At 46.7% G+C, this 14,965-nt stretch overlaps 1 protein-coding gene across 9 annotated transcripts in view; it reads right to left on the bottom strand.

The window, feature by feature from the left end:
• Positions 1–1,503: 1,503 nt before the first annotated feature.
• SUSD6 (sushi domain containing 6) overlaps positions 1,504–14,965 on the bottom strand; it is a 99,284-nt gene continuing 85,822 nt past the window's right edge. For all 9 annotated transcript variants that reach the window (XM_065686771.1, XM_065686769.1, XM_065686777.1 and 6 more), the window contains 4 exons: positions 14,027–14,224; positions 10,858–10,996; positions 9,258–9,679; positions 1,504–7,474 (listed from right to left, as the gene is read on the bottom strand). In XM_065686771.1, the coding sequence (XP_065542843.1) occupies positions 7,449–7,474; positions 9,258–9,679; positions 10,858–10,996; positions 14,027–14,224 (785 nt within the window). In that variant the 3' untranslated portion in view covers positions 1,504–7,448. The remainder of the gene's footprint in view (positions 7,475–9,257; positions 9,680–10,857; positions 10,997–14,026; positions 14,225–14,965) is intronic.

Below are 14,965 nucleotides of genomic sequence, written 5' to 3'. Positions count from 1 at the left end.
GAGTATACAAAAATCTCGTACCATCTCTAAGGACTTTGCTTTGAACAAGTTGGCCGAAAGGATCCCCACTCTCCTTCCCTTTTACAGCACCAACAGACCTCCTTAAAAGAAAGGAGTGCTCAGTAGCACACTTGCCTCAGAGGGCAATGTTACCTTAGGTCTTTGAAGCAAAGCAAACACTAGTAACAATAATAAAAGGGGCCCATTATGGCACTAACAGAACAGTGGGTGTCTGCTCCTCTCCAGTTTCTGCTCCTGCAGCATCCTAGTGCAGCAGAACTCAGCTACCTAGAAGAGGGAAATGCAGAGCCCACACTGGGCCAAACCTCTGCACCTTGGCCTACACTGTCTACACCCATAGATTTGAAAGATCTCTCCAATGTCTCCAGTGCTGTCCTGCTGCCCACTTGGGATTAATATTTCCCCAGTGAGAGCTATTTTCCCTCTAAAAACACCACCCTCTTCCTACATGCATTGTACTCCTTATCTCCATGATAAATTACATATTTATGATGTTCACCCCTCCTTTCTCCCCAAAGTACTCCCATGCCATAACATACATCATCTTTTTAAACCTTTCTCCCTTCCTCTTTCCCATTGTTAACAACTTGGCCGGTCTCTCCTGACTCACTGTTCCCAAAGGCCCCACCGTCGGATGGAGACACTGCAGTAGCCATCAGCTATTGCTGCCTCAGTCGTCAGTGTGGGTTCCAAGCCCAGCAAGCAGGGGACTGTAAGAGAACCATGCCGTAGTTGCTTCAAACGCTCCCCAAAATGCATCTTCTCTCCTTACATCAAATCTGTGTTTTTGGAAACAGATGACCCTTGTACAGCTGCACCAACCCTGTACCTGACCTGCGGTGCTGCACTCGGCTCTGGGGCCCCAGCACAAGAGGGACGGGGAGCTGTGGGAATGAGTGCAGGTAAGGGCCACAAAGATGGTCAGAGGGCTGGGGCACCTCTCCTGTGAAGACAGGCTGAGAGAGCTGGGGTTGTTCTGCCTGGAGAAGGCTCCAGGGAGACATTATAGTAGCCTTCCAGTGACTAAAGGGGGCATATAGGAAAGCTGGAGAGGGAGTTTTTACAAGGGCATGTAATGATAGGACAGGGGAAAATGGCTTTAAACTGATAGATTTAGGTGAAATACAAGGCAGAAGCTCTTCCCTGTGAGGGTGGTGAGGCACTGGCACAGGTTGCCCAGAGAAGCTGTGGCTGCCCCATCCCTGGAAGTGCTCAAGGCCAGGCTGGAAGGGGCTTGGAGCAGCCTGGTCTAGTGGAAGGTGTCCCTGCCCATGGCAGGGGGTTGGAACTGGTGAGCTTTAAAGTCCCTTCGAATCCAAACCATTCTGTGATTCCACAAGCTAAGTGAACATACCCAGCTTAGCTTCATCCCAATCTGCACAGAGAAGGCACTACACTACTGCAATTTACTCACTGATGGCCTGCCACATTTTCAGTCTACTGGGCCCAAGTGGTCAAAAGAAATACACAAGAGATTACAGCTTCACTTCAAAAGATTTTTTTAATTTAGAAATGCAGTTATATACATAGAACAATTAAATTAAACTTTGTACAAATATTAAAATACTATCTTCACACCCACTGCAATGTACAGGATACCAGAAAATATATATAAAATAAAGCAAAATAAAACCAATTGAGTGACATCCTGCACAGTATCAATTATGGTTTTGTTTTTAAATCCCACATATATATGGAGTACCATTCTGCAAATAATTCCATAGTGGTGCAATTCAGATAAAAAGAAAACACATACAGGAAAGAAGATTAATGCACAAAGGCAACCGATATCCCCTTCCATTTGCATCAGTAATCACCAGCACCCTACCCACCGCATCTCAGACATCCGCTTCACAGCCAACCTCCCTTGGTTTCTTTTGGAAGGAAGCATATTGGAGAACCAGAAACATTTTCCAGCACAGCTCCGTCGCCTTCATCCTTGCTCACACGAGGACAGAAGCAGCAGCAGAGCTCACGGGAAGCACATGCGGACATCAGCAGAACCTGCTCTGGTGGGTACATGTAGCTGCACATCCCTGCAGGGGCCTGTTGGGAAGCAGTGCTGCACACAGGGCCCTGAGCGGAGGTGTGGGAAGCGGCTGCTCTGTCCTGGTGCGCAAGGACAGGAGGAGGGGATGCAGGATTGGAAAAAGGCTTATTTCCTGTATAACAATACAGCCTTACAAGGAAGCCTGCTCCAGGAAACCTCTCTGCGCTTCCAATGTGTATCAGAGAATAAAGGTTTCCTAAGTTCTTCTGCAAACAAAGGTTTTCACAAAGAGCAAGTTTGATCGGCAGTTCCCTGGTAAGGACTGAAGGATGAGGACAGGGTGAGGCAGGACGTGCAAAATGGATGGGGTTTATTGCATTTATATACAGAAACCAGAAAGTGACACTGATTTAATTAGTTATCTGGAGAGAGTAGTAAGGCAGATTTGTTTTCCTTTGAACAACTGCTATCAGAACAGTAACAGCAGGTTTCACAAAAGTGGCCTGAAAAGGTCAGCGAGGAAATCTCAGTGGGTCCAACCAGTTGGAAATTGATTTTTTTATACAGCAAGCCTGCTGGTATCTGCTAAATCACCTAAATGAAGCACAAGCTTCCTTACAGCCCAGTCACGAATGCATTAGCCCATGAGCCTGCAGCATACCTCTATGCAGTTACAGCCCTTCCTTACCCCCCTCCTTGGGTTCTGTTTTCTGTGCCACAAGTGACTTGGCCATCCCAGATGACTCCCAAGGGCTGAGCCTGTTGCTCTCTCAGCTCTACTCCTTAGTACTGACCCAAGTCATCCACCTCTGGGAGCATCTTAGGATGTTTACTCCCAGAGCACGTGGAACAGATTTCCTCCTGACACACCTGACTTCTCCACGTGCTGAAAAGCCAAATAAAGGCTTCAGATGCATTAAACAGTTCACCACACCAGAGCTGAAAGGCCAAGCGGAAACCTCAGGGGAGATGTCTGAGGGGTGAACAAGCAACATGCTTGCTGGGTAAGTATGCTTCTACACTGCAAGTTCCCTGGTGGTTAAGAAAAGGGATAAATGCATTAAGCTTTTCTCCTTCCCAAACTCCTTAACTTGGCAGCAACTCCACAGGCTGACATGCTACAGCACATCTCTCCTCCTGGCTTCGTTTTTCACCTCTTATGCAGTAGTGGTGGGGAGATGCAAGCTATTTAAAGCAAAACCACACAAACCCATCTCTTCCACCAATGCTGCTGACCGCCCCCCCGCAGGGCAGCCTCTCACCCAATTCAAGCTGGCTCACCCTCTGAGCTGAGCTTCAGCATGCAGATCCTGACTGGAGACTCTGTCAGCTTCACTTCCTGGTTCTCTCAGGCTGGTCCAGTTCTGCCACACTTGGGCTGTAAACACTGAAGTAGGTTCAATTTTCTTCATTTTTTTTAAACTATGCAACTGAAAAGGAGCAAGGAGGTTTTTCTATTGCACTTTCATAGTCTCGATTTCTGAAATGCCCTTTTTTAACGTATCGGACTCCAAAAAATAGCTGAAACCTTTAAAATAAGTGCTATGTTCATTTTCCCAGTGTAACTGTTTTGATGTTCCTGAATATCCCAGGATCCAGCATGTACGAGCACGAGATGATTATGTCAGGAGTGTTAAATGGGAAGAAATACCTCCCTTTGAATTCTTCTGCCAAACATAGGCCGGGGAGGGGGGGGGGGGAGGGAAAGCGGCTGTGGCCCCATCATAAAAAATATATATATTAAAAAACCCCAGTAATGTGCTGTGTTACACCCTGCAAGGCTGAGCCCTTGTGATCTGAGCCAAGATCCAGGCTGCACCTACCTATGGCAACACCCAAAGAGGCCACTCTTTGCTCAGAGGTAATGAACGCTCTCAAGACAGAGCAGAGCTCACCACTGAAAGATCTTTAAGCCTCGGCCCTTGCTCACACGAGACACGACCGTGCAATTTCGGTTTTGCTGGGGTTTCTGACTGTTTGGGAGGGTTTTTTTGGGGTGGGGTTAACTTTTTTTGTTCCTTTTTTTTTTTTAACCTCAGCCCAAAAGCCTTCCCGATCCTTCCCAGCCACAGAATGAAGGCAAACACAAATGAGTGGCAATTGCTTGATAATCAGGAAAGTGAGGCCTTGCTCCCACCTCCCTCAAAAAAACCTCATCGAGAAGACATCTCTCAGGTTCCTCCCCAGCCATTCTACCTCACTTCATACGAAAATAAACACTAAAGCTGAGAACATGGGCAAGAGGGATGTGATGCCCGCAAACCATTTTCCATGTTCTGGGTTGCACGGGTGCCTGGGGCCTATTCCCACAAGTGGTGTTGCAGGGGACAGGCTCTTGAGCAGGAGCTGGAAGTGTGAGCTGGGGTTACCAGCCAGCACACCAGAGACCAGCCTGGGAGCTGCTGGCGTACCCTCAGCAAGCCAACAGAAGCTGCCTGTTTATGGTGATCACAAGATCTGTGCTTGCATATTTTCCGCACTTCCCGCTCCGTAGTAAAGCCATTTCCCACAGTTTCTATAAAAGAAACAAAACTAAAGCACTCCCTCGTCTGTGCAGCTTGCTTCCTTCTCCTCCCCACCCAGATTGTGTTCTTCTCTCCCAAACTGGCAGCTGCTCACTTTACAGTAGCAGAGAGAGGCAGGGCCACTCCATATGTGCTTTCTACTGGTGGAACAGGCTCCTGTCCAGGACGAGGTCAGGCCTTGGGATCAGCTTCCAGATTCATTGTGGTATTCTCCCACCAACCTGATGGCAACACTAAGTTAAAGCACTGTCCCTTGCAGGGAAACAGGATGTACACCTTGACTGCTGAGCGTCAGTTTGAGCAAACAGGACCTTAAGTGCACAGAGAGCAACTCCTCCTGCTCCAACTTGGTTAGGTAGCAGGAAAGAAGTCGAAGTCTCATACTCTTCCCTCCATACTCCCTTACCACTGCACTCGCTCGATGCCTCTGTTTGTCCCGATAAACCAGTGAATGAGACAATTCGCCCAAGCTTAGACAATCTCCAAGGTAGAAGGTACAAACTAAATACAAGCTTTCCCATGCTTATCTTCTGAAGTTCCAATAGCAGACGTGTAAACAACATTTGCCCCCTACAATGCCTGAAGCTGAGACACTGCAGCCCATTGTAAAGGGACATGGGATTTTCACCATCCAAACTGAACAAAAAAATACCCAACCCACCCAAATGGAATTTATCAAATCCCTGTGTTAATGCAAGGTAAAATGAGCAAGGAAGAAGTTTAAAATACTGTATTTTTAAATTAATAACATCCCTCTAAAACAAGGATAGGGAAAATAGGATTTTTCCATTCACAGGCACATGCTGTCCCAGATGTCCTGGGATTTTACAGTTAATCAAGAACAGGAGCAGTGGGTACAATGGGTGGATACTGTGGCTAATCCCCATTTCCAGGAACTGGAGCTAAGCCACAGTAATTTTATATATAAAGGTGTTGCATCACTTTTACCAAGTACTGTGTCGGTATGTTCCTGGGGCAACTAGAGTGAGGATGGTGAAGATCATATAAGCCAAAAGCAAAGCAGCAAAGACAGCATCCCTATTTACCTGTACGTTACCACATGATGTGTAAGGCCATGACATTTTGCTCCTTCAACTCAAAAATTTAGCAGCTTCTCACAGGGCAAACACTTCCCTGGTTACTTCAAGATAGTTACGACAAGTTACATGCATCTAAGAAGCCAACTCTTCTTGCTGAAACCAATCCCATGGAACAGCATCCAGACCTCCCTGGTAAAGAACCTTACAACCACCACAATGCCTTTGTGACTGGATCACCTACCCCAGATGAATGTGGCTTCCTGCAAAATGAGAGTGCTGTTAACAGCAACCAGGATGTTCTGACCCGCTGTAGATAATGGCGGGGGCAGAGGTATACATATTTTGGGATTTTCTTTTCCCTGTTACCAGAACTTAAAATAATCTTCAAAACCTAGGTTCAGGAATAAGCTGTGGTGTCCTCTGGCACTGCTGTCAATGGAGCCAGCCTTCCCTTGCAGCAACACGCAACTGTGCTGGGTTGAGAAGACTTTATAAACGCTGTTTACTCCCAGCCACAAGGAAGGAGCCCTTCTTTGTGGGCCTGCTGAAGCCCATTAGGATACAACAGCAGACTCTTGCTGTATGAAGCTAGGAAGACAAAGTAGTCTCTGAGATGGCAGCTAACCAGGATTCAAGTACCAAGGTACCTAGTGTGGCTGGAAAGGTAACCTGGGATTGCACCAATGGCACTAGGCATTTACTACCTGTGGCATTTCTTTCTCTTGACATTTTCTCTCTTGACATTTCAAATACCTGAACCACTTCCAGATTAGACCTCAAAGTAGAGCTATGACCTAAGGAACCTAAGCTTTAGTGCAGAACCACCATAACTGAAAAAGCTTTGAGACACACAGCTTATTCAGAACAGTGGGGCCACAAATTTGGTACCAGTTCTGATGTCTCAAGTAAATGGGGCTATCTCATAGTTAACACAGGGCTGGTTAACTGGAAGTCCCTTCCTTCAAGCTTTCTGGGCTCTGCTAACCACTGCCCACTCTCCAAGGCTCTTCTACAACCTAACACCAGGAGCTGTTCTGGCACCAGAACAAAGCTGAAAGGGTTGTTTTGGTGGTGGTACAGTCCCAGCTTCTAGAAACATGGCATGATCAAGTGGGCTGCACAGGTAGAGAAGGAAGAAGGAGACACAAGTGATCTTCAGGAATGGACTCCTGTGGAGACGGTTTTGAAAAGGGGGCAGAGGGCATTCCGACATGTTGGACTTCTCAGCCTTCAGTGCTCTAGCAATTCTCAGTGAACTGTTATTGCACAGCTAAGTTGTCACACAGCCCATCTCATTTGAGGCGCTTCTGGACATCACAAGCTGCCCCTTAACTGGGATCCCTCCCAAGCCCAGCTTCAGTCCCAGTGAGGCATTCTGTCCTGCCCTATCACAAAGAGGATGCCGGAAGAAGAGCCTATGTAACATATATATGTATGTATAAACTGTCTGCACCCAGTGAGCAAGCGCCTTTAGCCACTGCTCTCTGGGCAGCGGAAGGGCTAGAGAGGCTGATAAGCTGCAACAAGCCGGTGTGAGGAGGAGAAAGGCACAAGAAAAGAGCAGCTCTTCAGAGACTGCTGTCAAACATCTGGCTGGGGGAGAGGAGAGGAGAGCTCAAATCCACTCTGTTCCTTGAGCCCCTGATGCTGATGGAATGGGGAAGCCAGCACTGCACCAACTCCACTGGTGCATCCAGGAGGCAACCTGGCGACATCCTTTGGATCTTCAGCTGAGGGCATCTCTGCTTGGAGGTATCCAGGGCACAGCTCACAAGGATGGGGAAGGCTGCACAGAGTGCTTCTGTCCTGAACGCAGGGGGAAGGGAAGAGGAAGAAATCCAAGAGGAGAAGGCTAGACAAACACAGCAGGCCTCATGCTTCCTTCAATAAGGGAATATCTGAATGGTGGAGAGAGAAAAAGGAAAAAGTAGTCAAACTTCTGCGGTTCAATGTCAACAAATAAACTACTGTTGAAAGCAAGACAGGCTCGTGATAATGCAGTCTTCCTATCATCATACCACAGCAGAAGGGACCTCTGGAGGACTGCCTCAACCTGCCCCTGCCAGCTCCAGCCTTGAAATATCTCAAAGGACAGCAAACTCCATCATGTCTCCGGGTGCCCATCTGAGTCCTGCACTACTCTCCTAGCACAAAATGTTTTCCTAAAGCCCAACTGAATCTGTCAAACTACAGCTTGTGGCCACTGTCCCGTGTTACATCAACTGGCTGAGAAGAGCTTGGCTCCACAGTCTTTTCACCTCCCTGAAAAGTAACTGTTGGCTTGGCCCTTAGCTGCTTCTTCACCAGAGCGAAGGAGCCCAGCTCCTTCAGTCACTCCTCACAAGCCCCTATCTATCTTGGCAGGCCTCCAACAGAGCCTGCCCAGTTTCTCCACATCTCTCTTGAATTGGGGGTCCCACAGCAATATGCAGTATTCCCAGTAAAGCCTCATCAATGTTTAATAGAGGAAGGTAATAATTTCCCTTGGGAATGACAGTTCCTTTCTTTCCCATAACCTCAAAAATCTTTTTAGCTCCTAAAAATGTCCAAGGCATGTTTCTGACTGTGACAGGGATGGTTGGAAATACAAAAACCACACTTGCCCTTATCTAACTTGAAAAAAAATGCAGCCTCATCCAGTAGCTGCATCTTCTTCATTCTCGAGCCATAAGCACAAGCCTTATAGTCTCCTGCTGCAAGGGGCAATCTGTTGCTCTACAACAGGCCTTAGATGCAGTACATGTTTTCAGGCAGTGATAAAAACGACACAGTGCAGAGGCAACATCCTCTAATTTCTACACTATGGACTTGTTTTGTTAAGCTTCACTCCTGGCTTTCTGCTGTTTAAGCACTTGAGGTTTAATGCCTGGCTCAGGACATGTTGCTATTCAACCTTTAGCAGAAATCCCCTTTAACTGTTTTTACTGCAAGGGTTCTGCATGGCATTACTATGTCTGTAGGGCTTGACACTATGGAAAGGAGAAGCTCTGCCCTGAGCTACCTACAAGCCAGTTACACTTCTTGCCTAAGACAAGCAATCTCTGTAGAAGCAACCTTAAGCTGCAGCTTCATGTCAGCTCTGGCACTGTAAAGCCACTCCTTCAGGGCAGAACAGAAGTGGAGAATGCAAGATGTGCTGGCTGTTTAACAGACGTGCCCCTCTGCCCTTACAGCACGTTCAAGCACATCCCTTTTGGATCTTCTCACATGCCATGGCTGCAGCACTGTATGCACCATGGCAGTAAGCCGTTTACTTAAACAGTCTAAAAATGAAGAAGCCCAAACATCACAAAGGGTGTGTATTCCAAGCATAACCTCCCACTCCCACCAACTTGTTTTGCACAAATACAGCTATTTTACTGCATTTGCACTGTGATGTTGGCATTTCTCTGCAAATCCTTTGCTAAGGCAACGAGAGTGAATAGAAGAACCCCAACAGTCTTTCCAGGCTGCTCTGGGCTTCCAGTCTGAGTGCCACATACTTCAGAAAAAGGCATCAAAACACGGCTTGCACATAAAAGTTGTGAAACATGCCATGGAGACTGGGACATCTCTTTTCAAAAGCTCCTCCTTTGCCTGACATACATAGGGGCATTCCTTGCCATTTTCATTCTAGGTAGTCAACTGCAGGACCTACTCTTAGAAGGGTCTCATTCCGTGCTCGCTGCCCAAGTTACATACCATCTGTGTATTCCTCAGAGGAAGTGAGCGATAAAAGGCTCTGTATGTCACTGCTTTCTGAATCTTGGACTTCTTTGCGTACAGGTCTACTGCTAGCCATGCCAGCTACCCAGGAAGAGGTAGCAGCCTGATGCACAAGAACAGTTTCAGAGCGCTGAGAGCCACTGGCTTCACACAGTCCAGAATGTCCAGGGGCTTCATCTTCTCTTTCAAAGCTATTGCGAGCCCCTTGGTCCTGCTGTTGCATTTCTCTGGCTCCATTCTGACTAGCTCCCTCTGAGAGCACAATCTGCACTCGGGAGTCCGAGGGTGGAATGCAGTTCCCTGTGCTGCCATACACCGCTTCTTCATAGGATGGCAAGGCCACTTGGACGCCATCCACCATGATGGAGACCTGATCTCCAGACACACCTTGGTCTCGCCTTAAAAAAAAGAAACAAAAGGGGGGAAGAGGAGGAGAAGAAATCAAGTTGAGTATTTATATTTTAGTATGTTACCATGAACTCCAGGAACCTCCCACAGCAGAACTCTAACGCTCACCACTGACCTATTTACGGGAGGACAGAAACATGAATGGTGGTTTAACAAAGGCAAGCAAGCATAGCCTTGCAGCCCTACTGTGAATTGCCATAAACATGAACAGGGGCTGTAACTCACAGTGCCTGATGGATTTAGCAGCAAGAGCTGAAAAAGGTTACAGTGCTTCCCACCTCACCTGCCTCCAGCTAAATCTGACAAAGATCATGATTCAGAGCCCTCTGCTGTCAGCGGATGAAAAAACAAGCTCTGACCACTGCTGATTTCAGTTTGTTCAACTGATACACTCTGCAACACCCAGCACTGCCTTTTCTGTCACCTTTGCTGCTGGCGACACAACCTCTGGTGGGGCAGCTCTTAAACTGGAACAATGTGAACAACCTCGGCTCACAAATAACCTAGGCCAGAGTCCTGAGACTGAGTATTTCTTTTCCAGTGCTTTGGACTGCCTCAGAAAAGGACAGGCTCCACTTCTCAACCTCCCCACTGCTGGACAGCCATGTCTGCTCTTCTTTAAGGAGCACTAGTAGCTGGTTCAGAAGAGAGAGTCCACAGTGGCTTTGCTGACCTCAGCCAGCAGTGTTATGGCTGGGTCCCTCCTCCCATCCACAAACCCAGGACAGGAGGTTTCTCCTCCCACACTGGGGAACAATGGCAGATTTGCATGCTAATCGGCAGTATTGCCTACATTCATGTCCATAGGATTTCACAAAGAGACTGGGGTAGATATACATATATATCCCGGACACATACTTTAGTAGCTATCCAAGGCTACAAGGCACAGGAGATTACTTATAGCCAGGTTAGTAGGGATCATAACTTTTCACATTTAGAGCCAAGGAAAAAAAGCAAAGAAACCACTCATCAGATGCATGTCTGAATGGGGCCTGCAGCTGGGTATCACAGATCACCATTTCAGACTACTGCTGGGCCATGGGGCAGAGGTGCCACTGAGAGTAGGTAAGCTGCTCCAAAATGGATGTCTAAACCAAGTACCTTAATGCATTTCTGTTGCAAAGAAACAGGATGCCTCTGAGCCCCTCCAAACCCCAGCTACACTTACCTGCTATGATGGAACGACTTCAGCTTTGGCTGCAGCAAAACAAACAGCACAACCAAGAGCAGAATCAGGGCGACAGAGCTTGCTGTGGAGGCTACTATGGACAGTGTGGGTACTCCAATTGTTGGAGGAGAGTCCTTTTCTACAAAACCAAGAGGAACGCAAGGTAAAATGATCCACTCCTTTAAATCACTGTCATAAGAAAAGAAAAAACATCCACATTGCCTGGTCTCAGGAATTACACTTGGGCACATATGTGAGGAACTCAAGCTCCCCATACGGTCAGGGCATATCAGCTCTCTCATACAGGACAGTTTAGAGCCTAAGCTGACATCTCTACAACAGCCATACAGGGAATCTAAAATAGAACATGCACATAGAAGCATCCTTTGGAAAAAACCACGGCAAACAGAAAAGCAGTGCAAGCAGGCCATGGGAACTGATAGATGGTGGTAAGGGTCATGTAACATATAGATCTGGCTGAGCAAAAGCTAGAAAACACCCTATGTCACCAGCAAGGCCAATAATTGTCTAGCACAATGAGCAGGATATTTTAGGCCAAACAATAGAAAAAGTTCCAAATAATGGGTTTTCTTGGCTGAAGGAACAGCCTCCCAAAGGAAGGGGTGGAAGTCACCTGGGTGGGTACATTTAGGACACAGCAAGTATTCAGTTCCTCTCTCACACAAACATATGCCAGGAACAGAGAGGGAAGACAGCTGTTGCTTCAGGATGCAGAGTTTTCAGTGTTAGATACATGTGCCCTGTTCACATTACTCCTGACTTTCCTTAGCTGAGCCCTGTGACTGTACGGGAACCAATTTGGCTTTTAAAGGGCCATTGCAAGACAGGAATACATGCGGTGTGGAGAGAGAAAGGCCTGCAGCTGGTATTGCTGAACACTGCATATCATGCCTAGAATGCAACACTAGTTCTTTCACCTCCCTAGAGCAAATAGCTGCCTGTAAATTAGTAACAGAGGCAACACATATACATCTTTCACAGAGATCTGAAAAACCTCACCTTTCCATCGGCAAATACTATTGTGTATTTCACGTTAGAGATACGCCCATGTATGCAATTCCTTTTTGCTACATTCAACGCATTCTTCAGGAGCACAGGTCTCAAACTGCACAGGGATGCAGGACACACATGCAGGTATGGATGAGGGAAAGAACAGCACGCAAATAGAAGAAAAAAGCTGGAAGACCACCGGTTTTAAGCCTCCAGCCTGAAATCTAAGCCCAAAACAGGCATGTAAGCTGGAGGTCAAACCTACTGGTTATTTTGAACTTGTTTTCCTGAAATTTTTCAGAAGTAGCTTGATCTCTTAGCAGGTTAAAAATCCAAACCAAACCAACCACAACAAAAACACAAACAAAACCACACAAAATGAAACAACCAAACAAAACCAACCCAAAACCAAAAAAAAACCCAGTATCTGGTACATTTTTCTCTACGGCAAATAGGTTTGAGTAAGGATCTCCATCTTCAGCATTACTAAGGGCTCTCTGAATATGCTGACAGGAAAGAGGGCGGGCAAAAAAGAGTGCTCCATTCTCAGCATCAGTACATGATGCTGTAAAACTGCTCACTATCCAGGGTACACTCCAGCACATTCACCATCTCATATTCCAACAGGATGCTAACTCATACAATAAACTGTCAAAAGGCTATGGGGCTGACAGGCTCAGAGCTACACAAAACATTTGGTAACTGCTAGGAATTTCATTTACTCTACAAAGAGCAGGTGGGATCTTACCCATTACCAACCATGTCTTTCTCATTATTGTCTCCTAATCTCATCCTCCTTGTAGCCCCGTGAAAGAGACCAGCTAGTTAAACATCAGCTGACCAGCTGTTCAGAGCCTGTGCTGTGAAAGCAACGGCTTTTTCCCTGGGTCAGACTTCTGAGGCTCCATATGTTTGATAGGGCCACTGACCCTTCAGAATGTTAAAGAAATCTGAGGGATTTCTGCTCATCATAACACAATCCTTTCAGCTTTGATATAGGCCAAGTGCCACCAGGCAGAAATGCCACCCAGGGAACACTACCTGCAATAGCAGAGCTTTGTTCTTCAGCCTGGGTGTAGCAAGAGGGAAGGAACCACCATGGAAAGAAAGCTTATGCCGATTTGAAAAACCTCTTCAGGATCTGGTAGCTGCCAAGTAAACTCCCAGTTCCCTTCCTTATACATCATAGGAAGGAGCTATAGGAGTGGCTGTGACAGAGACACTGAGAAGACAGTGTCTTTGGGACAGGACAGGATGTTCCACAGATTGTAGGTATGCCGTGAGCTCCATGAAGAGCTTAAAGAAGGTACTTTCCTGTTTCCTTCTGATTAAGCTAACACATTTTGCTTTATGGATTACTGGACTTCATCCTGGAGTGCACGCTTTGCTGATTCAGCATGATTGAGCGGTAAGACTCCATCAACAAGCCAAACTTGAAGAGGGAAGGCAGTTCTCTCTTTATGCGGTACAAATGCTTTTAAAACCAGAAAAGCTGTAGACAAACTAAGAGCTGTGTGATGAACGTTTTCCTGCAAACCTCTTTACTTTCCTGCTTTGATGGAGGAACTCCTGTTCAGCTGTGAGACAGCCACAAAACAAAGCTGTCCACTTCCATTTGGAGAGAAGCAGAAACCATGTCAGCAACGTTCTTTCCTGCCAGTACAGTGAAAAGCAGTACCATCGAACTCTTTACCAGAGGAGGCCAACAGTTACTTAACCTGTCTGCATGGAAAACTGGTTCTACATACTCACACATGCACTTGCACACGTGGACATACAGGTACGCCACAGAAGGAAACGTGCTGTCATCAGAAGCAAAACCAGACAGCAGGGACAATGCTTCAGTTCGGGCCTCTACCACTTCTGGGATGTCAAAATAAGAGGCTCCACCTAAGTAACAAGTTGCCTTCTTTACACTCCTTTCCATGCGTTATCTCCTTGTGTTAGGGACTCTGCGCCTGCATCTCACGGGCTCTTACACAAGAGATGTTTTTAATGAAGAGCTGTGGTTATGAGCCCCATTTATGCAACTGCTGGAGTAATGAGAGGCAGCTGTACAGACTTCCTCAGCATCACCCTGATGCAGTGTTTAAGGGTAATCTGAAAAGCGGGTGCAAGGGCAATTCTAACTGTTTCACTGGAGTCAGGGAGCACTCACCCGGGCTGAGCCTGCAGCTGACTTCCATGGCTGGGTTCCACTCTCCATTCTTGCAGGTCAAGTATTTATAATCTCCTTTCAGCATGTAGCCTTCAACGCAAAGATACTCAATGACACTGCCTGACGTCAGAGGGTTGTTGCAGGGGCTAGGGTGGCACTTATAGCCTCCATTCTCAGGCTGTGGTGGCTGGGGACAATCTAGAGAAAAGAGAAAGCATCATGGAGGATAGCTCAGAGAAAGACATCTGATGCACAACAGATAAGGCACATAGGCAGACTTCCACCTATGAACACCCACTAAATCAAGAAGCTACCAAAACCAAGAGGAAAGACTGTTACACGATGGCATAGAACACTGCTGAGTTTCACCTCTGATGTCTTCTGTGATTGCTAAATACTGCTTGTTATCCCAGTAGTACAATCTAGTTGGCAGTCATCAAACTGGCGATATTGTTGAACAGTGACACAATAGAGATTCCACGTGAAAAAGGTGCAGAAAATCTTTGGCAGTATCTTTTCCCCACAGGGAAACACAATCAGGCTTTCCTATTAGCCTGACAAGGAAAAAAGCGTGAGACCTCTTACTGAAACAAGCGAAGAAAGCAAACATTCCATTATACTATGGGTACAATACCAAGGTACAGACATTGCCATAAGGAAGCCTGGAAGCCACACTGATTTCAGCTATTTTACACAGATATACCACCAACAGCATGGGAAACAAAGCTCTGCTGCAGTAGGAATAAATATTCTAGTCGATTTTTAAAAGGAACTAGCCCAGAAAGCCAACCGTATCCTGGGCTGCATCAAAAGGAATGTGACCAGCAGGTTGAAGGAGGTGATCCTGCCCCTCTACTCTGCTCTTGTGAGACCTCACCTGGAGTATTGTGTGCAGTTCTGGTGTCCTCAACATAAAAAGGACATGGAACTGCTGGAACA

This window comes from Lathamus discolor, chromosome 6, assembly GCF_037157495.1.
Source record: "Lathamus discolor isolate bLatDis1 chromosome 6, bLatDis1.hap1, whole genome shotgun sequence".
In the NCBI taxonomy this organism is placed as follows: Eukaryota; Metazoa; Chordata; class Aves; order Psittaciformes; family Psittacidae; genus Lathamus; species Lathamus discolor.
The sequence above is the reverse complement of the archived record's forward strand: the minus strand, read 5'-3'. Positions and strand labels throughout refer to the sequence as shown.